This window comes from Vigna unguiculata, chromosome 7 (genome assembly GCF_004118075.2).
Source record: "Vigna unguiculata cultivar IT97K-499-35 chromosome 7, ASM411807v1, whole genome shotgun sequence".
Taxonomy (NCBI): Eukaryota; Viridiplantae; Streptophyta; class Magnoliopsida; order Fabales; family Fabaceae; genus Vigna; species Vigna unguiculata.
In genome coordinates this window covers 30,197,914-30,222,743 of record NC_040285.1, presented here as the reverse complement: position 1 = coordinate 30,222,743, position 24,830 = coordinate 30,197,914, and the positions used below count along the sequence as shown (strand labels likewise).

The window sequence follows — 24,830 nt, the reverse complement described above, 5'->3', positions numbered from 1 at the left end:
TGTTGTCGTCAAATTTTTAAATTTATGGACGTGTTGTCGTATTTTGCAAAAATTGAGCATAGTCAACATACAAAACAAATGAATACAATAACTATATCCACACACCCTGTATTTAGGTAATTAATTTTTTATTTTAGTTGTCTTTAACCTCATATTTCATTATTTTTTGTGATTTTACCTACGTTTTATGTTGTTCATCTTGGTTCAAATGAATATAAAATTAAACACATTATATAATTAAGAAATAATTTAGTTGATAAATGTAAACATTAAATATTAAAAAAAGATATTCGTTTATTCTAAATATGTTAGAAAAAATGGTGGTGCGAAAGTGAAAACCTTTAATTATGTAAGAAAAAGAATGTAAAATATAAACAAAACAAAGTACATGAACATCTGGAACATAAAACCCTAAACCCTAGAAACTGCTTCTTCTAGAGCCTTCCCTCCATCCATTGAAAAAGAGCGTGAAGCATTTCCATTCTGCATTAGTCTCTGCAACTTCTTGTGTGCTTTCTCAGTCGGTGACATCATGTACCGCTTTGCAACCTCCCTTGCTTCCAAAGCTAGGTAAGTTTTTTCTAATGGTATTGTTCTCTTCTGCTTTCTGAATTTTTTCTTCTATTTCACCCATCTTGGTTACTTTTTTTTTTTTTTTTTTCTATTTTCTGCCATTGGTCTTCTGGGTCCCTTAGGAAATTTCTAAGGATGGATCAAAATTCTAACTTTTTTTTTTGGGTTTTGGGTGGTATATCTTATATAGATCCATTAATGCTGATTGCCAATTTGTGGTGTATTGTTTCAATATTTCATTGTATTCAATGTTGTTGACTGTTAAATTTTGGTCTTATGATCGCAGAATTGCTAGGAGCAGCACTCAACAAGTAAAACACCATTCTTTTTCATGGCAAATTATTGTTGTTAAAATTGTTATGAAATTAATGATCCATTTTCCTGTAATATATCTTTTTATTATTATTATTATTATTATTACTATGATGCTGAGTGTTCGGTTTTTGCATTCCAAAGATTGGAAGTAGAGTGAGTTGGAGCAGGAATTATGCTGCCAAAGACATTAAGTTTGGCGTGGAGGCCCGGGCTTTGATGCTTAAGGGGGTTGAAGAGCTCGCTGATGCTGTCAAAGTAACCATGGGCCCTAAGGTGACGAAATTTTCTTTGTTTTCTTGTTATGTCTTCTGGGGAAAGATATCTTGAGTAAAAGTTGTAGAACAAGAGGAAATGATTATAAATAGAACTTTATATCAAGTGTACAATTGCCGATCCCGTATTGTTCTTATTCAATCGTATATATTTATTTGGTGTTCTGAATGGTGAACATGTCTTTGGATCTAGGAATGAAAGATATTGATCCTAATATCGTCACTTTGGTTGGTTGGTTGGTGTTGATAATTGTTGTTTATGTTAAACTTATTTTAGGGGCGTAATGTGGTGATTGAGCAGAGCTTTGGTGCACCCAAAGTGACAAAGGATGGAGTAACTGTTGCTAAGAGCATTGAATTCAAGGACAAAGTCAAGAATATCGGTGCCAGTCTTGTAAAGCAGGTTGCAAACGCTACCAATGATGTGGCTGGCGATGGTAAGCTGTTATAACCATACAGGATTATACTTTATGGGTTTAAACTTCTGCACTGGCTGCTTTCTTATTAAGGAAATGCTAATAATGAGGGAGCAAATTGGCAGGAACCACATGTGCTACAATTCTTACTCGAGCTATATTTACGGAAGGGTGTAAGTCAGTCGCAGCTGGAATGAATGCTATGGATCTGAGACGAGGTATAAATATGGCTGTTGATGCTGTGGTGACAAATCTGAAAAGCAGAGCACGGATGATTAGCACTTCTGAAGAAATTGCACAGGTTTGTTTATCTTTCTTTTTTTGTTATAGCCACTATTGGCATATGGCAGGAGATTGGAAACAGCAAGGTTGCTTTTGAATCACGAGTATTAACAGAACTTTACAATTTATTTGTGGTGGCGATAGGTTGGGACAATATCTGCCAATGGGGAGAGGGAAATTGGTGAATTAATTGCAAAAGCTATGGAGAAAGTTGGCAAAGAGGGTGTGATCACTATCTCAGTAAGTTATTATATGCATCTTTTTGGAAATATTTCTTTGGGTATTCTTTTCTTGGCCCAGAGGGCAGTTTTTTAGTGTCCTTGATATAATGCTCAGTAGATGTTCCCCCTATGATTTTTAATTCCAACCCGTCTATTCTTTATTATGCCTTTTCTGTTCTTCCTCTGTATCTTTCCTCTTTCAAAGGGGTCCATGGTTTGAATAGCAATGCATTTCTTAATATGCTAGTGGTTAACTTTTATAAACTTTGTCAGGATGGCAAGACATTATATAACGAATTGGAAGTCGTTGAAGGAATGAAGCTTGACAGGGGATACATTTCTCCGTATTTCATAACAAACCAGAAGAATCAGAAATGTGTATGTTCTCGCTTTACAAATCTACTTCGCACAGCATAGTACTTTTGTGGAGTTTACTTTGGTCCTTGGTCATGAGTCTTTATTTATTTATTTATTTATTCTTGGATATTAAATGTAACCATTTGATGTTGCTGTGCCATCAGGAACTAGAGGACCCTCTCATTATAATCCATGAAAAGAAAATCTCTAGCATAAATGCCATTGTTAAAGTATTAGAGTTAGCTTTGAAGGTGAGCAATGTCATTTCCTTCATGTTGCATTGATTTCTAAAATATTGGTATTGACTGACGCTTCTATATCTCCAGAGACAAAGACCTTTGTTGATTGTTGCCGAGGATGTAGAAAGTGATGCCCTTGCAACTCTTATTCTAAATAAACTTCGTGCTGGAATCAAGGTTTGTTTTTCCTATATGAAATCTTACCTTTCAGTTCTTGGTGCAATTAATTATTGGTTTTGCTTATTTAATCTGATATTTGCTCCATACTGGTTTAGGTATGTGCAATCAAAGCTCCTGGTTTTGGTGAAAATCGGAAATCTGGTCTCCAGGATCTTGCTGTCCTTACGGGAGGTCAAGTAAGTTTTCTGTTTGCTGATTTATTTCTTAAATTTCATCTAACAAAACAGTGAATGATATATTTTCTCTATTCTTCTAGCTTATCACTGAAGAGCTTGGCTTGAATCTTGAAAAAGTGGATTTGGAAATGTTTGGCTCTTGCAAAAAGGTAACCTTTTAGCTTAATTTGTTAAAAGCTTATACCATGTGAATGCATGATAGATCTTTGGTATGCTTTCTTTTTTAGTGTTCATTTCGATGTTTTGCTTGAGGATGAATCATGATTTTTCCTTTGGGAGCTACTGATAGTGTTTATGCTTAAAACTAAATTTCATTGATTTTTCTCTTGTATTAGTTTCGTAATGTACAAGTTTAAATGATTTAGACTACTAAATAAGTTTTTCAATGTTGTATAGATAACAATTTCTAAAGATGATACTGTTATTCTTGATGGAGCTGGTGATAAGAAAGCAATTGAAGAAAGATGCGAGCAGGTTTGTTTGAAACTTATGTTATATTTGATTTTATTATTGTTGCTGTAATTTGTTTCTATGTAGTAATAGATCAGATTGTTGATGTTTTTTATTTGTTTTTTGACATCTTTATATACAGATTAGATCAGCAATTGAAAACAGCACTTCAGACTATGACAAGGAAAAGTTACAAGAAAGATTAGCCAAACTTTCTGGGGGTGTTGCAGTGCTTAAGGTATATACACCTTGGTTGCTATTAGGTTTTTACTTGCCAATATTATAAGGTTGTCATGAGAAAATTGACATTTCAAATGAAACTTTTGCAGATTGGAGGAGCTAGTGAGGCCGAAGTTGGAGAGAAGAAAGATAGGGTGACAGATGCCTTAAATGCAACCAAGGCTGCTGTAGAGGAGGGAATAGTACCAGGTAAATTATTGGCCCTACCAGTTGTAAGCTTAGTGTTTTATGTTCAGTCAAATTGATGTGTTATACTTTGCACAGGTGGTGGTGTCGCTCTTCTTTATGCATCAAAGGAGTTGGATAAGCTTCAAACTGCCAATTTTGATCAGAAGATAGGTGTCCAGATCATCCAAAATGCTTTGAAGGTTAGTGTTTTTTTTTTGCTAGCTTTTTTATTTCATAGATTATCTTCACTTAACATCTTATCATACATTTCTTGCTGGATTTGGTAATATTTTGGGGTTTTTTAGCTGTAAGATATGGCATGGTTTAACTAACTCTTTTAACAAACAATGCAGACTTCTGTGCACACAATTGCTTCAAATGCAGGAGTTGAAGGTGCTGTTGTTGTTGGCAAGTTGTTGGAACAGGATAATCCTGATCTTGGGTATGATGCAGCTAAAGGTAATAATGATTCTTTGTCTGTGTTTTCATGACTACTTATTTTTGACTAAAGATGTGTGACCCTTCTGTTATTACTGATTCTATTGTATTTTTCTTTTCCTGCTTCATAATTAGGTGAATATGTTGATATGGTTAAATCTGGAATCATTGATCCATTGAAGGTGATTAGGACCGCCTTGGTTGATGCAGCCAGGTAAGATAGGATGTTAGAGAACTTTTTGTAGTTATTGATGTATTAGATTTGTTTTATGTCATGCTTTGCTTGATGCTTATCTATTCTTTTGCAGTGTGTCATCTTTGATGACGACAACTGAAGCTGTTGTATCTGAACTTCCAAAGGATGATAAAGATGTTCCTGCCATGGGTGGCGGCATGGGTGGCATGGATTATTAAGGAACTATTTTTGGTAGTTTTTTTACTGGACTTGGAGTGAAGTGGTGTGTCACCATTATTTTGCCTTTTTTTCGCTTATTTGTTGACAAAAGGCATCATGTATCCATGTAACCATAGGTAGAGATAAAAAAAAATGTAGGGAGAGATTGTGGTTACAATGGAATTAAAGAACATCTGAAACATTTTTCAGATTCCAAATTATGATTGAACATTGTTCCACTCTGAAATTGTCAATTGAAAGATTGCCCTGAAATAATTTCAGTAGATTGAACTCGTTCTTTTTCTATCATTTCTCAAACGAGACAACTTTCTAACTTTCAATTGAAATTATCAGTTGAAAGATGGCACACCTATTAGTAGTTAACATTTCTCAAACGAGACAACTTTCTAACTTTTTGGAAGATTAGCTTTAAATAAAGATGCTTACAAAACGGATTGTTTATCTAATATTAACTTTGTTTAGATTTATTAAAACAAAAGGGGGGTAGTAGTGTGATTTTCCATTTCATAGATTATTTTTAATTTTATCTTATTTTCTTAATGAAATGGTGTTTACGATATCAAAACAATGAATTGTCAATTAAAATTGATGTCAGGTGATCAAGTGCATCAAGATTAATAGTCTACTGAGAAATTATTGAATTACTTGATATAACAAGAAATTTATACAATAACGATTAAAAGAACTCTCTATCTCTATTTAGACAATTCAAACCCTGCAAGAGACACATTTTTCCAAAAAAGAACGAGATTTTCATGAAGTGATGGCAGAACATAGTCAAAATGAAAGTTGTGGAATCTTCCCTATCACTCTGACAAAGGGATTTACTCACAGAATTTATACGAGGGTTTCATGAAATGCACTACTTTTTCTACAATTTACACTTGAGTCTATATATCACGTACGGTCCATCCAAATTTAAAGATTTTCTTGGATTCGTTCTGGCTGTCATTGGTTCGAAGTCTTGGACTTTAGCATTTCTTGGTCTGTATTTGACAAAAAGTACAAGGTGATCTTCATACCTCCATCCAGAGTCGCAAGGAAATTTGAATTGGTGAAAGAAGGGGTGCAACTTGTCAACCTGGTCCAATTCTCGTGTCCTTTAAGCAATCAACTGAGATCTGTATGCTTGATTAAGGAAGGTAAAGTTGCAGAGGATCTAGTCATGATCATAATAATCATCTACTTCAAGAACACCTGAGAGTGCTGACATCCATGCCAGCAAACCGTTGGAAACATCCTTTTTCACTAACACTTCTAATTTGCCAACAGCCTGCCTTGATACTCCATATCTGAGCAAAAGATTTCCAAGTGATCTAAAACTAAAATTATCAACAGGAATGGAAGCTCTTAACATTTCCTTAAAAGTCTCCATGGCTTCCTTGGGTCTGCCAGCAATAGCATAGAGGTTAAGCACATTGTTATAACTTAAATCTGTCGAGTGTCCCAATTTTCTTATCTGCTTTGCAATTTGAATGGCTTCATCATACATCTCCATTTTCTTGTACAAACGCAGCATCATCGCAAACGTAAATTCATTTGCAGCTCCATTTTCCTTTAATGTCTCAAATATCTCTTTTGCTTGGTCAACCATTGACCGCTTAACATAAAGATCAATCATACTGTTTGAAGAATATACAGTAGGAGCTTCTTCTGATAATTGAAGCAACTTGTATGCTTCTTCTGCCTTTTCCAGGTTGTCAACTTTTGCATACAATTTGATCAAAGAATTATATATTACTGTATTCCCCGGCAACCCAGCTTTGTTCATTTCATCAACATAACTGATGGCTTCTTTAACCCTTCCAACATCAGAGAAAACATTGATCAATACGCCATAAACTATAACATCAGGCTGCACATCATGGTTAATCATTTCCCTGTATAAATCTTCAGCGATTTCCAGCAGGCCTAATTTTGCAAAGCTAGAAATCACTGCACTGTATGGGATGCAATCACTTACTAGCCCTGCCTCCTGCATTTTTTTCAGATAAGTTTTGGCAACATGTGGCTGGTCAGCACTGACCAAAATTTGTATGAGAGAAGTATAGCTGCATCTGTCTGCAACTACGCCTTGTTTTTCCATACTATCAAACAATTGACATGCCTTCTCATAGCATTTCCCCACGCCATAAGCTTTAATCATCACATTGAACTCAAGAACACTGAGATTCTTCCGTTCTTGGCACAAAATGAAGACTTTCTCAGCTTCCAAAGTATGTCCACGTTCCCCATATGCATCAATGTTGGAAGCATAGCACTCAGATGTCAAATTTCCAGTTAGATGAAACCTCAGAAACCATAACAAGGACCTGTGGAGCATTCCTGCTTCTATGTACATCCTAGTCAATGCAGACTGGGTATATTGGTCAACTTCAAGACCCCGCTCATCCATCTCTCTTACAAGCTCTTCTGCTTCATAAACCATTTTTCTTATCGAGTATGCATACAAGAGAGTACGGTAACTCACTAGATCAGGCTCGAGGCAGGCTTCCTTCATTGTTTCAAAATACTTTGTTGCCCTACCTATATCATTATGCTTAGCATACAGAGAGATAAGAATATTATACGTTCTTGTGTTAGGCGAGCATCGCAGCTCTTCCATTTTCTGGACTAGCAAACTCACTTCCTCTAATTGTCCATGGTTTCCACAAATGTGAATAATCGTATTGAACGTCACTGTAGTTGGTGCCACACCTCGTTTAAGCATCTCCATGAAAGTCTCGGATGCCTCTTTAATTTGACCAGCCTTTCCATAAGTATCAATCAAAGTATTATAAGTATGCGAGCTGAATGAAACATTAGCACACGCCACCCTTTCATCCAATTCCCGAGTATCCACCACTTCATTATTGATTCTCAAAGGTTTGCTTTTGCTCCTCAAAGGTTTACCCGAAGACCACCTTTTGAAAAACTCCTCGGCTTTCTGAAACTCTCCTGCTTTCTTATATAACTGAACAACAATCACCATAGTGACCTCATCAGGCTCCACCCGATTTTCCAACATCATGTCAAGCCAAAAAAACGCCTCTTCTCTGCGGCCTCCTTTGCTATAAACATCGATCAAAGTTCCATAAGTGGAACTGGTGGCAGCAATTCCTCTGGCATTCATCTCATTCCACAAACTCTCCACGCGTCTCCACTGGCGTGCCCTCCCTAGGCTCCTCAGCATGATGTTGTAATGAATCACGTTCAATTCGTGACCTTTCTGCTTACACCACTCAAAAATCTCCAAAGCCCTATCCCACCTCAACTGCTCCTTCAAAATAATGCTCCTCTCCTTGTTATTAAGCCTGTCTTCCCACGGCCCAAGAGCCTCATCCACGTCGAGAACCGTATCCAAGGCTTCTAAAATCGCGGGAATGCATCCCCCGTAAGAGAGGCGTTTCGTCGAACACTTGGTGTGCGACTTCTCCGGTTTGCTCTTTCTGGGAATACACTCTTCCGAATTCTGCACTGGACCGCATTTCTTTAAGTTGGTCTCTGGCTTCACCGTGCCGATTCCGTTATGAAGAGGGAGTCTCTGTTTTCTGCTTGTGGGGGTAACTTGCTCGGGCTTCTCAGACAGAAGGACCGCGTTTGCGTTTGAGAGGAGAGGCATGTGGGTGTACAATAGCTGCAGCTTCAGCAACATTGCTCCGAACAGAAAGAAGAACACTTCAGTGTTAGTTTAGCGCAACACACACAACATGAGATATCCAAGTTTCGTTATTCCCGTTTTTGGTTTTTCAGTTTCAGAGAGTCTTCTCTGAGTTGTGGTTGTGGACCAAGTATGGTACAACGCATTGATTTAAACTGTGTTGGAACCATTTGATATTTCTTATTGTTCCAATTTTTTTTTTAAATACCTTTTTCAGTTATCAGTTTTATATTATTTGTTGTGGATGATTTTATTTTTATCGAATGTTTAAAATGATTCTCGTTATTTTTATAATATTTGCTGCGGATGATCTCATTTTTACCAAATGTTTAAAATGATACACATTTTCGCGATTTGTGTTTAATTTAGTCTTTTGCTGTGATGCCTCGTTTAAATAAGTAACATAACACTGTACAAGTGACACTCTTTGTATTATATTGTATTGGGGTATATTACGTGTACTGTACATGTATAGTAATTAGATATTTTGGGATAAATATATGAGTTAGGGTTTTGAAAATGAATTGCGTGTAGTAATTAGATATTTGGGGATAAATAAATGAGTTAGGGTTTTGAAAATGAATTGTTGGGTAGTTGGTCAGTTGCTGTAATCTTCTTCCTTCATTCCCAATTTGTGTTGTTGCAATCTTCTTCTTCTTGCAATCCCATATCACGGTCCAATTGTTGCTTCCTTGCAGATCGGAGATGAAGAAGCTCGGAGATGAAGAAATCGTCTGTACTCGTTAATCCCTAATTGCAGCGGGACTTAACTGTAGAATTTTTCCCCCAAATTGAAGAGTTAACGTTAATAATCCACAGTACACCTAATATACCCCAGTACAATGTAATATAAATAGTGTCACTTGTACCGTGTTCTGTTACTGATTTAAACAGCGTCACAAAATATGACTAAATTAAACACGAATTGTGAAAATAAGGACTATTTTAAACATTTAATAAAAAATGAGAACAATTCGCAATAAACATTACGAAAATAAAGACCATTTTAAACGGTAAAAATGAGGAATCATCCATGATAAACAATACAAAAATGAGGACGATAGTATTTAAACTTTTTTCAACTATAACTTAAAACAAATGTCCTTTCTAATATTTTAAAAATATAATACAATTATAAATAATATTTATTTATTTTTGTTTTGCTGTTTTTTTATGAGAGAGTTTACAGACAAAAAATGTATTTTTTTAATAAAAAATAAAAAATAAATAAAATGCATTTCCTCAGCCACATTCCTTTTAACTTAAAACAGGATCATGTTCTATAAGTTCAGGTTATTAGAATATAGTAATTTTCATCTACTATTTATATCTGTCATATCATCATTATTTGAACACTAGTATTGTGTTTAAAAATACCTAAAGTTTTGGTTTCAATATGCAACGCTTCTGTCTTAAAACAGAAAAACTATAATGATTCATGTGATTCGTGACAGATTTTGTTTGTTTACTTTTAATAATCGAAAGCAAATTTTCAATGCTTTAAAAAATCTACATGAAAAATGGGATTTGTAATTTCTTAAATAATTTAAAACGCCATTAAATTACACAACCTTTATTATTTTCACAAAACACAAATATATATATATATATATATATATATATATATAATATTGATTATTTCGTATAAAAAATTAACCGCTGTAACAAATGATGATGGATCCGAAGTTAATTTTACAGGGTTAATTTAAAGAATCATCGTCGATGATCTTCTTTGTGAAAATAAGAGTGTGGAAAAGCAGAAGCATAGTGATTATAATTCATCGTCTTCTCTCTACACTGCGCCGTTCTTCTTTTTCCTCTCTACATCGCCGATTCTCGTGAAGTCTTTCTCAATCAGCCCAATGTGGAGTATAGCTTCTTTTTTAATCATCACTCGCTCGCGAACTCCATGTTTCTGTTTTTTGATTCTGGATTTTTTTTGTTTGGTTGCAGATTAATCTTCTGAACTGTACGCGCTATCGGAGCTCGAAACGATGTCGTCAGGGCAAGTGGTTAAGCGTGTCAAATACAAAGCCACCGTCAAAGACCCTGGCACCCCCGGCGTCCTCAGATTGGTGCATTCGCATTCTCAACTTGTGCTATATTTTTGAGAAATCTTGTTTTCGCGTTGAGATTTTTATGGAATTTCGTTCGCTTTCTCTGCAGACTCAAGAAAAGTTCGTTTTCAAGCCCAATGATCCTACCACCAACAATAAGCTCGATGTGGAGTTCAGATTTATAAAGAGTATTTCTTATCTTTTGTTTTCGTATTTTCTTTCCTTAAACTGATTGTGAAGTTTCATATGAACTCTTATTGAATTGTGTAGAAGTTATGGACCTCACAATCTCAGTGTTTTATTGATACCGCGTATGCATTACTTTTTATTGTCATTTTATTTTTTGCTCCGCTGGAAAAAAATTTTAGGTCATAAACACACTAAAGAGGGATCAGGCAAACCGCCATGGCTTAACCTTACACATGCACAGGTTGTTCTTTTGTTACTTTTAATTTTGTTGCTCTTGTCTACATTTATTCTGCTATTTATGCTGCTGAGTTGGTTCCATCTTTTTTTTTCTTCTTTTACTTTTGAATGCTGCTCAATTTGAATTTTCAATGCCTTTGGTTTACTTGGTAATACTACACCTGACATGCTCATGCCTCTTCCTTTTTGTATGAATTTTTATCATATTACAATTTGATGTTCCAGGGAAGTTACATATTCGAGTTAGAAAGTTTTGCAGATCTTCATGTTTGTCGGGAATTGGTGGGTAAGTAACTTACTTTGGCTACTGCCAAACAGAACCGAGACATGGTTTTGCTGTTTCTATATGCTTAAAATTTTATCCTGAGGGCTTCTTTAACTTGCTTTTGTTATTCTCGAGTTGCCACGTCATGTAGCTTATCATGAAGGCCTGCTATGTTGTTTACTTATTTGATCATGGGCTTAAGTCCCAGAGTAGCAATGTTAGAGTTATTTTTATTTGTTTTTATCAATTAAGCGTGCTAAATCAGTAAAAAAATTTAATTAAAATATGATTTCAGATGCATAGCATTAAATATTTATTTCCCCGTCTATACATATGCCAGAGAAGAAAATGATGCATCGCCAGATTTCCTTTTCATGAATTTTGACATGCATTACCCCGTTCCCTTTTTTTCTTTAATGCAGTTTTCCACGAAGGAAGTTCTGAATAGTTGTTATTTTTTCTTTTATTCCCTTTATTAATGCATATTTTATATTTTTATTTTCATTTGTTTTGTATATCATTCCTATAATGATGTTTTATCTGTTTGAGCAGGTATTGCCCTTAGCAAGCATGTGCAAGGAGAAGCTACAAAAGTTATTTCTGAGGAACAGCTAAGCTCTGCAGAAATGACTCTGAGGATAAAGCTATTGCAGGAAGATAGGTATTTGGTTTAAAATAATGCACTTTAATTTTTAAAAGAAAGGAGTAATGATTAATGCAAGCCGGGGATACTCCGTCCAGTGTCCACCTATCACACATGGTTAACCACGTGTGTAAAATTTGCCTTACAGGTGTGTCATAGTAAATACATATGATTGTATGCAATTATTAATTTGTACTTGTAGCAATAATAGTGAAATGTCTCACAAGTGGTTAATTGTTTTGTGAGGTTATTGAAATGTCTGAGTAATAATTGGTAAATTTTCGTCACATATGTTTACGAGTAGAGGAATGTATGCATATAATTATAAATCTATACTTGTGACACTGGTGGTTAGATATGTCTTACACAAGTAGTGCGTTGATGTTATAGAACTGTCTAATTGTGATTAAATCTTCCTCAATAGTAATCAAGAGTAAATGAATGAGGTTACAATTATAAATATGTACTTATGCTCTAATGGTTCATTATGGCTCACAAGTTGTTAATATTGCCCAAGGCTATTGAAATATCTTATGGTGGATGTTGGGTGTGGACAATTATAACTTTTCAAAAGAAAAGAATTGTTTATTCGTGATCTTGCTCTATTATGATTCAATTTCTTTTGCAACTAAGACCATATAGACATGGTCTCTTTGGTACTGTGCTATTATTCTTAAATTGTTCTTTTATAGTTTTCTTGCTCAAATTCCGTGCTGTATAATTAATTAGGAACTCAATCTGTTCACTTTTCAATATTATTTTTTATCTACTCTAGAAGTTATCTTGGTTTGAGATATTCTTCAATTCCTTCAATGTTACTAATTTTGTTGAAGTGTAACTTTTGCAGCAAGTTGCAGAGACTTCATAAGGAACTTGTAGCTAGTGGTAAGCTTACAGAGTCAGAATTTTGGGCTACTAAGAAGGTAAAGATATTCCCAATATCAATGATGTTGATGATAGGTTTCTGGCTGATATTATGATTATTTGAATAAAATTTAGGCATGAAAAGTACTGTGCAAAATACTTTTTCAAATAAAATAGTGTGAAATATATGATCTTCTACAGAGGTTTCACAATTAGATATTTAAAGGCATCAAGCAGTCTATTGACTTTTTTCTACTTTTGTTTTCATATGGAAGATATCTTATTCTTAGCCTCCAAATTTCTTGTAACTTTCTTCTCTTCATCTTAATGAATTCTTCTTTTATATTTTTAATATGCTCTACAGAAATTGCTGGATCAAGATGAAAGCAGAAAGTTAAAACAAAGGATTGGTTTTAAAAATTCTTTGATCTTTGACACAAAGCCTATGAGTGATGGACGGGTATGATACCACCTCTCCTTCTGCACTGGTGCTCTGTCTTTATGAGTGCACTTGCTTGGATTTCATGATGAGAACATTGCAGCTCAATAAGCTCAAATTCCAAATTTAATTTTTATGAATAAAAAAATCTTACTCCTCTCTTATGGTGTGCCAAACTCAGCTTTTGGAAGCTTTTAATGTCTAACAATACTATGACAATTGTGCATTCAACTTCACAAAATACAGTTAATTTTGCACATCAAAAAAACTTTAAAAAACTAATTAACAAGTAATTTGTTTTGGTAATTTATAAAAACTTCAATGAAGTATTTTCTTTTGTGGGAGAACTTATTAGCTGTGTTTTCTATGAGCAGAATCCTTATCATGCCTATTACCCTTATTTCTTGCTGCACTTCAAAAATGTTGGTTGAATTTTTCATGATAAAACCTGATTAACTATCTTTGATGCTTGGTTTGTTACTCCTAATGGAGTTAAAGTCATTTTAATGAATAATGACAATTTTCTAAATCTAATACCGACTGTATTATGGAAACTGCAATGTTCACATTCCCAATAATGTTGTTATACATCATTCATCGTCTTTTATTTTATCGTATGTGTGAATAATGACTAATTACATTTATTCAACAAGAACATATCAGATCTTAGTTATGTACCAGTGATGGGCTTGTAAAAGATGGATGTCATTGCCACTCAACATTTTGGTATAAGAAGCAAGGAGTGGGTCTAGATTTTCTGATTTATTTATGAGATTTCCATGAATGTATTTAATAATTACGGACTTTCTCTCCTTAAAAGAAATTGTTCTCAAATAAAAGTTGAAGAAACATGTAAAATATGTTATTATTTTACATTTTCAAAATCCCCTATTGTTTTCTTAATTCTAAAAACTCAGAACAGAAAACTTTTATTTTTGGCTTTTAGAAGTTTAAAAATTATTTGAAAATTTTTAGTGAAATGGGGGCCCTAAATTGAATTTTGAATATTAAAATTTAAAGCCTAGCACCTATATCCTTTTTTTTTTTCTCATTGTTAACCTCATATCTACAGCAGTTATTAAAAGCTCAGAAAGATAGTTTGATGTATATGGCCAACCCCATCTAGTGAGATAAGGGTTCTTTATTGTTACCGAGTTTTTATTTAGTGTTTGTGAATTTTAAATCCATGTTTAGGATCTCTAAACAATTTCTGTTTTTTTTTTTTTGGCTTATAATGCATGCATATGATTTTAAACTAGTTATTTTCCCTTATTCTTCTTTCAGATAAACCAGGTTAAATTTCAGTTGACACCGGAGATTAAATATCAGGCATGCTTCTTACTCTGCCTAATTAGATTTTAAGTTAAATCTTGAATGTTTAGATTCTGTACTATAGGTGATTATACTATTTGGTATTTGTTTAGACTTTTATGCACTGCCCGGAAATGAGGGCACAGTGGGTATAGATTGACAGTCATTTTGACAAAAAGCTTATGCGTGGAATTTTAACTTGATGACAATAACCATTAATTGAATGCAATTACAATCACCTTTTCATGTGCATGATATTTTAGACAATTATTTGTAGCACACTTTTTTAGTTTTCTCATCTTTTTGTTTGTTTTCTTGCGCATTGTGCATGCAATAGTTCATCATATTGATATGAAATGGAAGTGATACAACAATTAGTTTTACTTAAGGAAGTGGTGGTTTCACTATGCCTCTAGCATTGGGCTTCCTTCCATGTGGTCGGGTAAGCTTGGTTATTGTTGTTGTTGATGATGTGTCAAGTCAACGAATAGTGATAACTTTCAATTTTTGGGCCAGTTGGTCTAGTTGTAAGGACCAGACTCATACCTCATGAGGACATAGTTCAAGTCCTGCTGCCGATGTGAGGACCTTGTTGGTGGATAATGTGTAAGTACCTTTATAAGTAGTCATAGAGCTTGGAGGCCTTCCCTGGCCTTGGGGAACTTTTGGGAGCTAACTCGTCTAATTTTTTGTGTAACTAAACAAAACATTCGTTTTCTTTATCGTTTCTGAGGATCAGCATAATTAATGTTTAAGGTAAAATATTTAGCACTTGAAAACCTGTTATGTGAAATTGTAATTGTTTGAGCCTTACACTGTATGGAATGATCTTTTTTGGGGTGTTGGAGTTGGTTACTTCGTTGTTTAAGAATTTTAAGATGGTTTCTCAACCAAAGGCTAATATTCAAATTGGAAGATGAAAGGAACTTACAAGATTAGTCACGACACTAACTAATACTTCAAAAGGATTTTTGAAGTTTGGTTTTGCAAGTTCAAGGAGGGTGGTTTTTGAGCTCACTTACAGTTTTAGAATTTAAACTGTTCATTTTTAATGTGGTGGCTCTCTTTTCAGTTTGATTATGGGTTGGGATTGGTATTTGGTTTATCTCGTATGTTTCAACTTTTCCTTCTATCTCTGCACGTGGTTTCTTTAGCATGGTTTTGTTATAATATCTTGCCATACTTTAGAATATATTATGGAATCATTTTGTTTGCTATTGGACCAAGCAACCTTGTGAGTTGTTTCCTTATTTGGCTGCTGGGGTTACCACTTCGGACTCTTATTGCATTAGTGGGCTTACAATAGGTTTTTTTCACTACTAGAGATTATGCATCTAATTATATGTTTCAGTCAGGTATGGTTCCCTAGTATTTCTCTGCTTTAGTTGGAAGGGTTTGATTATACTTGTATTTCGTTCATTACTTCAAATATTCATTTCTTATTTAGGGAAAAAAATTTGAATGTGTACTGTCCTTATTTCTCTTTTGCATTTTTTTTTTGGTTTCCAGATTTTTGCCCTCAAACCTGCTGTCCACCAGGCATTCCTCAATTTTGTACCTAGTAAAGTATGTTGAAAATCTTCCAGTGTTTGTTATTATCTTCTGTAATAACTTGTGTGCAATGTCAAGCACTTTGCTTACTAAATTATTTCTTTCACCCCCCATGGTCTCCAAATTCAAGATGAACGAGGTAGATTTTTGGAATAAATACTTCAAAGCTGAGTATCTCCATAGCACCAAAAATGCGGTTGCAGCAGCTGCCGAGGCTGCTGAAGATGAGGATCTGGCCGTCTTCTTGAAAGATGATGAGATATTAGAAATTGAAGCTCGAAAGAAGGTCTTTATCGTCTTTCTCTTTAATTTTTATTCCCATTGAAGACCTCTAATTTTTATTCTTGTTGAAGACCTTTAATTTTTATTCTCATTGAAGACCTTTTAGCTGCATTCTCCATTCCATTTATATTGATATGCCTGTTTGCAGGTCCGACGTGTCGATCCAACTTTAGATATGGAAGCAGACCAAGGAGATGATTACACACACCTTCCTGTACGGTGAATGAAACAATTCCTTAATCTCATTTTGAGTTCTTTGACAATGTATTTTTTCTCATTTTATGTGGGTTCACTCCTTTTAAAGTAAATTTTCAGTTCCAATATATAATCACTCTTAAGAGTTTTCCTAATATAAAAAATATTGAAATGCCGACAAATAACATAACAATTAAACATTTCAACTCCATAATAAAGCAAAATAGCAAAGCTCCAACCTGGTAACGAAAGTGTGTTATACATAATTGTTACACCAAGTTGTGTTTAAAATTCATAAAAAACTTAAGTTCTTAAAATCATAGCATTTAAAAAAGGCATTGTCTCCGAGATCAATTTTTTGTGTTTTCTAGGTTCATACAAAGAGGAGAAATCACTTACATTTGAAGATGAATGACTTATTTTATATGATATATAACTTGAAGTTCAAAAGTAGACAGATGAGAAAAATTGATGTTATGATGTTTGATTATGAATGGATGACTTAAGAGGGACATAATGTTGATGAAGAGAAAGTTGAGGTTCAACAACCTTGGGGTAAAGACGATGGTAGCAACATTGAATCTGTTGGAGGAAGTTCAAGTAATCCAACTCTTGAATTTTATCTTCATAATTTGGAATCAGATGCCAATTTTGATGATGCACAGTTTTTTCATCTAAGAAAGAGCTCAGTAGAGATGGTGATTTTGGAGATGATGTTATTGGACATGGAGATTTGAAGTCATTAGTTCTTTTTTGGTTTTTTAAATGCTATCATTTTAAGAACTTGGGCTTGAATTATTTATGCATGATTTGGTATAGTTTGATCTTGTTTAGTAGTAATGTACTTGCTGATTTTGTTATTTTATTACTGTAGTTTGCTATTTTGCTTTACAAAGTTGATATGTTCAATTATTATGTTATTTAATCTATTATACGATGTATAGTCTTGCAAGTTTACTAGGAGAGTTTATGGAGCCTCCACTAGTTGTTTACAAAAGCTGTCAAGTTTTCATACTATATATATCATTTAAATTCCATACCTAATGCTGTTAACTGTTTAGTAGTTAATTCGATTCAAATGTTCTGTTGTCTATTTATGCTGCTATTTCAGAAGTGTTAGATTTGCGTTGAATTTCTGTGTTTTGACCTTTTGCTCTATTTGATGAGAAGGATCATGGGATCTTTCGAGATGGTAGCAAGGAAGTATCTGAAGCCCAAAATGCTCTGTATAAGAGAACATTGTTGCAAGATCTTAATAGACAAGGCGCAGTTGTTCTTGAAGGGAAAACTCTAGGTAATTTCTTCTCTTCAAATTGATTTTTTCAGTGTCTACCAAAAGTAATTTTCTTTCATACTTTTATTCTTAAATCTGTTCGCATATTCACTATATGTTTTGTGTTCCCATATCATAATATATGTTCCCTAAATATTATTTTGTCTAATATGTATATCTGTAGTCAGACAAAAATGGTCTTCAGTAGTAAATTTGTAAAATTGGCAAATACTAATAATGCATGTCATAATTAAATTATTTCCTTGTGATTAATTTACTTGACTCTAGCCATATTGACGTTTACTTTTAATTATTTCTCGAGCACTTACCGAAGTGAAGGGGGAGAGACTTCCTCCATTTGTATTATGATATTATCACTTCTCTGCTATTTGTTTCACTTCAAATTTGTCTGAGGACATTTTAGAAGTTGTGAGAATTGTGATTTGCAAACTGGAAAAACTCAGCTTTTAAGAATCTTAAATTTGTTTTCTGTTCTCATTTATGTTGACAAATTTTATTGTCATTAAGTGTTAACCTTGACCAAGAGTTAGACACATTTTAAAAGCATTTTCCCAAAATCAATCGAGACCTTGGAGAGTAAAATGCATTCACATCTGGATAGTTGCAACTTAGTAAAGGCCATATGGTCTGGTCTGATGAGTCAAATTTCAAAACATAAATGTAGATATGGAGATGGAACACCCAAGAACAGTAGCCGAAATTCTTGCTCGAAGAAAACAGAGTTAGTATGGCTGACTTTTTTCTTTCCTTTTCCGTTCTGTTCACACGGAGAAAATTCTTATTTCATTTCTCTGTACAGAATCTGATGAGGTTGTAGGCGATGAGGAGAGACAAAATAGAATTTCCAAGATGACCCCGATTGAAGATCTTCAGGCTCAAGATGATCATAACTATGCACCACTTTGTATCAAGGTTCAACATTTTCTCACGAATTAGATGAACCATGTTTATTATAGTGATGTATTTATAGTGAATAATTGGATTTGTGAAATGGGTGCCCGTTGGGGCATGGTCTGGAAGTATTAAATACACCCTAACAAATGCTTTAAATCTCTTAAAAGAGCAACCATTGAATAACTTGTGTGCTTTCAATGTAATAATTACTTTTTCAGTAAAAACTTTCTGTAGTTAACTTATTGTCACTTACCCATGGACATAGAATAGAAAAAAACTCATAAATAATTTACTAATTAATAATTAACGTCTTTTTTGGATTAAATATCTGTTAAGTGTTATGACTTGTGTATTTGTTTCATAATCAGGATCCTCGTGACTATTTTGATTTTCAACAAGCTAATGCAGTAAAAACTTTAGATGATTCCCAACCTGGAACGGAGCAAATGACATGCAGTTTAGGTTCTGAGGAAGCCTATGGTTCTTTGATGGCAGCGATATCTAAAATCCAAGCTACTGGATTAAGGGATCCTCTCTTTAGTCCTGATGTCGCTCTTAAGGTAATATATATTTGCATCACATAATTCTGTATTTGAAAAGAATACCATTTTTTAGTAATTGACAGGTGTATATGTTTAATCTCTCAATATTTTGCTTAGAAACATTTTTATTGTTTTTGTTTTCTTTCTTTTGTAATAACAAATATTCTTTCCTATTGAAAATGAAAGCCATTTATTTTTTTCCAGGTACTTCATGGATTGACTAGAAATATCTCAAGCACCAAAAATCATCTTGGGAAAACTTCTCAAGAGAGTGTGCTTGATATATTGCCCAATACTACCAAGGAGAAACTACTAGATGTAAGTCATCCACAATTGTTTCTGAGGTTTCAAATAGAACGAATGGAAAGAAAATAAAAAAAGAGCAGGGGATAATCTTTTTGACTTGTATTTGTGAGTTGAGATATAGCATTTGCGGCATTTATTTTCAGTCTGTAGTTTGAATTTTCATATTTTTTTTATTTTCTTATGGGGTGGTTCTGAATGATGGTATTTATATTTTTGTCATACATGCACCTTTCTTTCCAGCATTGGGTGTGCAGTCAGGAATTGCTTAGGCACTTTTGGTCTTCATATCCAGTTACAACACAAAACCTTGTTAATAAGGTAAATGTTGAGCTTTTGTGATTTAAAAGATCTTTCAATGCTGATTCCTATGCATGACCTATCTAAATATCGCTCCAATTGAACAAGTCTGGGATGTGGATTTGCTTGCAATTATCTGTTTTCTTGTTTCATTTTAAGGAGCAGTATGTTCACTTCATGTTTATAAATTGTTACGGGTTACATTGCAAGAAGTTTCTATTTGCTTGCATGTAAGTCAAGCTGTAAACCAGTTTGTCAAAAATTCTATTGATATTATATAAATGATTGCTTTAATTGAATGTTTTGAGTTTGCTATGGCGTTACGGACATTTGATGAACTGTTTCCCGCAAGGTAATTGTCAGCAAACCATTTATCCTGTTTGACTTAGCTTTTAAAATTGTCTAATAATTCCTTTTACCTCTCTAACACGTGCCTGACGAGAAAAACCTGTTTGTTTTAGGATTTTAGTAACTATTGAACTTATTTCTAAAGGTCTGGTAAACTTACCAAGCATCAATCTATAGTTTATTTTTGTTTGAAGAGTCGAGAAACAGGCTTTGATACCATGTAAGGAACCTGCTGATCTGAGCAATTAAGCTGGGGCATAAGTTTGCTGTTTTATGATAAAAATTGCAATATAAGTATTCTATGTCAGATACGCATAAGTTTGCTGTTTTATGATAAAATTTGCAATATAAGTATTCTATGTCAGATACGCATAAGTTTACTGTTTTATGATCAAAATTGCAATAGAGGGTTTTTCCTTCTACGTGCCGTTGGTGGTAATTGGATCACACACTCGTTATATTGTAGATATGTATGTAGTGATGCATTGAGAAATCTTTCTGAATTGCATTTTATTATATATGTAATGTTTTTCTCACTCGTGAACTAAATGCAGACAAGAAGACTGAAAGATTCCATATCACAAATATATTCTAAACTTGAGGTACGCTTTTAGCTAAAGCCTCTTCTTGTTTTTCTCACTGCACTAGCGCGTTTTCTTTTATTATGTTAATTTTTTGTTACCTGCATTAATTTTATTTGAAGTAAGAACTTATTGTTTCTACTTTTCTTTGTTGCTTCTTAGGAAATAAAGGTGTCTGCATCGTCGGACTTACGGCACCAGGTTTCCCTTGTTGTCCATCCTATGCAGCAGGTGAGCACAACATACTCATTGACCATTTTCATTTCTTTCTTCGTAATCAAACTCGGATAAACCACTTCCTACGTGATGAGTTATGTTTTGGTTTAGATGTGTCGAGTTCTTAACAACACGATTTAATCTGATTTTTGTTTGTTGGTTTTCATAATTTTTATAGTTCTAGAAAATGGCTTACCTCTGTCACCACTTAGTGAGGATGTACATGCAGTTTGACATGTTACATGGCAACCATTTGGACGTGGCATATAATGTGACATGTTTAGATGCATGACATGACACGTCAGTAAGTGGTGGTAAACCTTTTTTAGATGTTTTAAAATTTATGAAAACAGACGAACTGAAGATCTTTCGGAGGATTAAAACAGAATTCACTCATATTTACAGGAAGTTCTTGTTGAGTTCAATTCAGTGAATAGTCCATGCTATTGTTTTCCATTGTTTTTGTTATTTCTGTATCCCTCTTGTTTATTCCATCTTATGGAAAGATTAAGGTATACGGACAATTTTTTACTCAGGCTCTGGATGCTGCCCTATTACATTATGACGCTGACATTAAGAAAAGAAATGCAAGAGGCTCAAAAAAGTCTAATGGTTATGTTTAGGAGAATGTTTTGGTCTCCGTTCACTGGGAGCAACATACCATAACAATTTAGGAATGTAAGTTCCATCAATTTTGCCGTTACCACAAACCAGAATGGCTATTTTATCTCTATATCATTATGAAATGAATTTCCATGAGAATTAGTGAGCAAGAGAATTACTAGATTGTTAACATGTAACCTAGAATTACTTGTTAACACTGGCCCTTGGAAAAGGACGAGTTAATTCACAAGTTTCCTCCTTCTTCTTCTTCACCCTCTCTCTCCCTGTACTATACCTGCTTGACTTTAGCAGTACATAAAACGAAGGATAAGTGAATAACACGGTTCAATCACGGTAATAATTTTACTGCTTTGTGCTGACTACAATTGAGTATATTTATGCATACTCTCATGTTGATAACTTTAAATTCTCCAATAGTAATTTTCTTTTTTCTTAAGAAAAGGAAATTCGACTAGAACAACAGAATGTATTGATAGCAGCATAAATGGATTTTAAAAAATATGCATAATCATACACTGGTAGAGGGTTCATAAAGTCGTGGGTGTATACTATAATTATAAAGTACGATGGCGTAAAGTTATACGTAAAAATCTGTAAGTTAGGTCTAATTAATGTGACATGGTTATATATTTCGAAGATTAAAATGATTGTTTATATTGATTATAGTTATTAGATTACTAAATGAGATTTGACGTGGCTTATACACACTGCTGAGAGATTGGTGCTAAGAGTTTTCACACCCAAAATATCATGAAAATTGAAATGGTGATAAAAAGTATTTAGTTTGCAGTTTAGTATTCTAGTCTGACATTCATATTGAATTGATAATATTATACATCAAATTAGAAATTAATATAAGATGATAAAGTTAGTAATAATAATAAATGATAACATACTATTATTATACTAGAAATGCTTATACCACTTTTCTCTATTACTCATCTAGTGAGGTAAATGAAGTTGGTGTTGTTCTCCATCAGTTTTATATATATTTGCAACTTCAAGTTATAACAAAATTTTTGAATCACTCGTTGGGTTTCTATAGTTCAATAAATTTATTGTTTAATCTTTATGTTTTAAAATCATTTTATTAATTTTCACGTGTATATATATACATTAATAAAAAGTTTTTCTTTAAACACAAATGCTTACTATTTTATCTTTGAAATAATTTTTTTTTAAATTAGAACAATCATCTCTTATAAAATGAACTACTTACAAAATAAACAAAAGTTGTTTATAATAAAATTATAAAAACTATTTATTTTTATTTTCATAATTACATGATTTTTTAATGATTTAATAATATTTTTTATTTTATAATTATTATAATAAAAAAATATTTGTGTTATCGTAAAGTAAAAAGTGACACATCAATCATAATAAAATGCTACCCAGTGATGCAAGCACTTACGATCTCATTATCACATTTAAAAATTTCAATACCCAAACTCCAATTCATCACACTTCTTCAGAGCCACATCACATTATGTTTATAGTCGCTCTAATTATTCTATCTTGTTTATTTCGGTCTTAACTTCTCGTTTTATTTTGTATTTAAAAAACAAGAGACGTGTTCTGCAAGGACAACACCATAACACGTGTTTGTTTCACAGCAATTACAGTGAACAAAAATATTTAATTTAATTTTAACATTTGTTGTGCGAATTATTCCATCTCCATCAATGGATGAGTGTATATATAGAGGGTTAGAAAGAAGAAGAGAATGAGAATAAGAGAAAATGGGAGAGGTGAAGTTACATGGGTTTTGGTACAGTCCATTCGCATTGAGGGTGAAGTGGAGCTTAAAGCTGAAGGGTATTGAGTATGAGAACATTGAGGAAGATCGTTTCAACAAAAGTTCTCAACTTGTTCAGTACAATCCTGTGTACAAGAGAATCCCTATTCTGGTTCATGCTGGAAAACCCATTTCTGAATCCATGCTCATAATCGAATACATCGATCAAGTTTGGCCTCAAAATCCTCTGTTACCTTCTCATCCCTACCACAGAGCTCTCGCACGCTTTTGGGTCAAATACTCTGATGATCTGGTAAATAAATACTTTCAAATTTATTCTCTACCAATTTTTCTATAGCTTGCTATTAGATTATTTATATCATACCACACTTAAGTAATTATCAAACTGGTTTTCTATAGCTGAATTCATGAAACTTACATTGAATACGACCATAAATGTTATTAACAACACAGAAGCACACATTCTATTTTTCTCGATACTTTCTGAATGTGTTATGTGATGACACTAACATTGGTATGAAATTTTAAAGACTGAGGGAGTTAGAGCACTCTATCGCAGCAAAAATAATGAACAGAGGAAGAAAGCCATAGAAGATATTTTGGAGCATTTGAGAGTTGTGGAAGATCAGTGCTTGGGTAAGGAAAATAAATTCTTTGGAGGAGATTGTGTTAATGTTGTGGACTTGGCTTTTGGGTCCATAATCAAATATCTTACTGTGTTGGAAGATATCCTTCAAGTGCAAATTCTTGAAGCACAGAAATTCCCTCGTTTGTATTCATGGTTTAATATCTTCAAATCTGAACCAGCCATTGCAGAAGTCCTACCTGACCAGGATCAAATGGTAGCTTTTGTTAAACCTCTCAGAGAACAAATTCTTGCATCTTCGTGAGAAAAGAAAAATAGTGTAGCTTTTCTGAAGCATGTGTATCATTTAGAGAGATATATGTATTACGACAGTAATAAAAGTTTGAGCTTAGGTATGTGTTAATATAATTATGAAAGTGATAAAAGTTTGAGAGGGATGAATTTCAATGTGCTTTCCTAGTTTTGACAAGGATAATAATTACATTTTTACTTTCATTTTTAATTTATCATTTCAATTATTTTTTAATTATTTATTTTTATATTTTTAACAGTATGATATTATGATTTAAAAATAATTAAAATAATAAATTAAAAATATAAAAAATTAGGTTAAAATATAGTTATTCTTTTAAAATTTATCGATCGATATAATTATTCTTCTGGTCCAAGAACTAGAAACTATTTCTTTAGTCTTATTAATAAGTAATGAGTAATCTAAACATGTTAATTAGCTTCAAAAATATATAGAAAAGCATTCAAAAGTCATGAGCATATGATGCACATATCTTAGTAACACTAATTAATACTTTTCTTTTTCTTTTTCTTTCATGACGAGTGTTCTAGAACATGGAACTAGAAACAATTATCTAAAACTGTTTCAAAATAATGCCAAAGCTTTTTTTTCTGTATGTTGTTAAGAAAGGGGAAAAATCAAATAGGAAGATTCATTCTCCAAAATTTGTTTTAGC

The 24,830-nt window shown here is 33.4% G+C and overlaps 4 protein-coding genes across 5 annotated transcripts; 3 read left to right on the top strand and 1 right to left on the bottom strand.

Annotated features, from left to right (window-relative positions):
• The first annotated feature begins 321 nt into the window (after positions 1–321).
• Positions 322–5,005, top strand: LOC114191640 (chaperonin CPN60-2, mitochondrial). Its single transcript, XM_028080938.1, has 18 exons — positions 322–570; positions 860–884; positions 1,030–1,161; positions 1,438–1,597; positions 1,702–1,877; positions 2,003–2,098; positions 2,353–2,457; positions 2,601–2,687; positions 2,763–2,852; positions 2,951–3,031; positions 3,112–3,180; positions 3,428–3,505; positions 3,624–3,719; positions 3,811–3,910; positions 3,986–4,089; positions 4,243–4,348; positions 4,463–4,541; positions 4,636–5,005. Exons 1-18 carry the CDS (start codon positions 533–535, stop codon positions 4,739–4,741), a joined length of 1,728 nt encoding a protein of 575 aa, XP_027936739.1. The 5' UTR covers positions 322–532; the 3' UTR covers positions 4,742–5,005.
• A 360-nt stretch (positions 5,006–5,365) lies between these two features.
• On the bottom strand, positions 5,366–8,536 carry LOC114191639 (pentatricopeptide repeat-containing protein At3g23020-like). Its single transcript, XM_028080937.1, has one exon. The coding sequence runs from the start codon at positions 8,374–8,376 to the stop codon at positions 5,902–5,904; it is 2,475 nt and encodes an 824-aa protein (XP_027936738.1). The 5' UTR covers positions 8,377–8,536; the 3' UTR covers positions 5,366–5,901.
• Positions 8,537–10,070: 1,534 nt separating this feature from the next.
• On the top strand, positions 10,071–21,857 carry LOC114191690 (general transcription and DNA repair factor IIH subunit TFB1-1-like). Of its 2 annotated transcripts, none has more exons than XM_028081036.1 (21): positions 10,071–10,251; positions 10,336–10,457; positions 10,549–10,627; positions 10,808–10,869; positions 11,091–11,151; positions 11,683–11,791; positions 12,621–12,696; positions 13,002–13,097; positions 14,361–14,405; positions 15,897–15,953; positions 16,069–16,224; positions 16,369–16,434; positions 17,586–17,709; positions 18,374–18,430; positions 18,509–18,621; positions 18,972–19,163; positions 19,350–19,463; positions 19,692–19,769; positions 20,651–20,698; positions 20,840–20,908; positions 21,430–21,857. In XM_028081036.1, the coding sequence occupies exons 2-21, from the start codon at positions 10,377–10,379 to the stop codon at positions 21,514–21,516; spliced, it is 1,770 nt and encodes a 589-aa protein (XP_027936837.1). In that variant the 5' UTR covers positions 10,071–10,251; positions 10,336–10,376; the 3' UTR covers positions 21,517–21,857. The 2 variants fall into 2 exon arrangements, with proteins under 2 accessions (XP_027936837.1, XP_027936838.1); XM_028081037.1 differs by having other exon boundaries at positions 10,105–10,246.
• Positions 21,858–23,206: 1,349 nt separating this feature from the next.
• LOC114192360 (probable glutathione S-transferase) lies at positions 23,207–24,357 on the top strand. Its single transcript, XM_028082060.1, has 2 exons — positions 23,207–23,568; positions 23,807–24,357. Exons 1-2 carry the CDS (start codon positions 23,260–23,262, stop codon positions 24,164–24,166), a joined length of 669 nt encoding a protein of 222 aa, XP_027937861.1. The 5' UTR covers positions 23,207–23,259; the 3' UTR covers positions 24,167–24,357.
• The last annotated feature ends 473 nt before the right edge of the window (positions 24,358–24,830 follow it).

Coding starts and splice junctions, on each gene's coding strand:
- LOC114191639 (XM_028080937.1), bottom strand. CDS start 8,376: ATGTTGCTGAAGCTGCAGCTATTGTACACCCACATGCCTCTCCTCTCA.
- LOC114191690 (XM_028081036.1), top strand. CDS start 10,377: ATGTCGTCAGGGCAAGTGGTTAAGCGTGTCAAATACAAAGCCACCGTC. Junction 11,152..11,682: donor TGTTTGTCGGGAATTGGTGG/GTAAGTAACTTA, acceptor CTGTTTGAGCAG/GTATTGCCCTTAGCAAGCAT. Junction 16,435..17,585: donor ATGATTACACACACCTTCCT/GTACGGTGAATG, acceptor TTTGATGAGAAG/GATCATGGGATCTTTCGAGA.
- LOC114191640 (XM_028080938.1), top strand. CDS start 533: ATGTACCGCTTTGCAACCTCCCTTGCTTCCAAAGCTAG. Junction 2,458..2,600: donor ACCAGAAGAATCAGAAATGT/GTATGTTCTCGC, acceptor CTGTGCCATCAG/GAACTAGAGGACCCTCTCAT. Junction 3,506..3,623: donor TTGAAGAAAGATGCGAGCAG/GTTTGTTTGAAA, acceptor CTTTATATACAG/ATTAGATCAGCAATTGAAAA.
- LOC114192360 (XM_028082060.1), top strand. CDS start 23,260: ATGGGAGAGGTGAAGTTACATGGGTTTTGGTACAGTCCATTCGCATTG. Junction 23,569..23,806: donor TCAAATACTCTGATGATCTG/GTAAATAAATAC, acceptor GAAATTTTAAAG/ACTGAGGGAGTTAGAGCACT.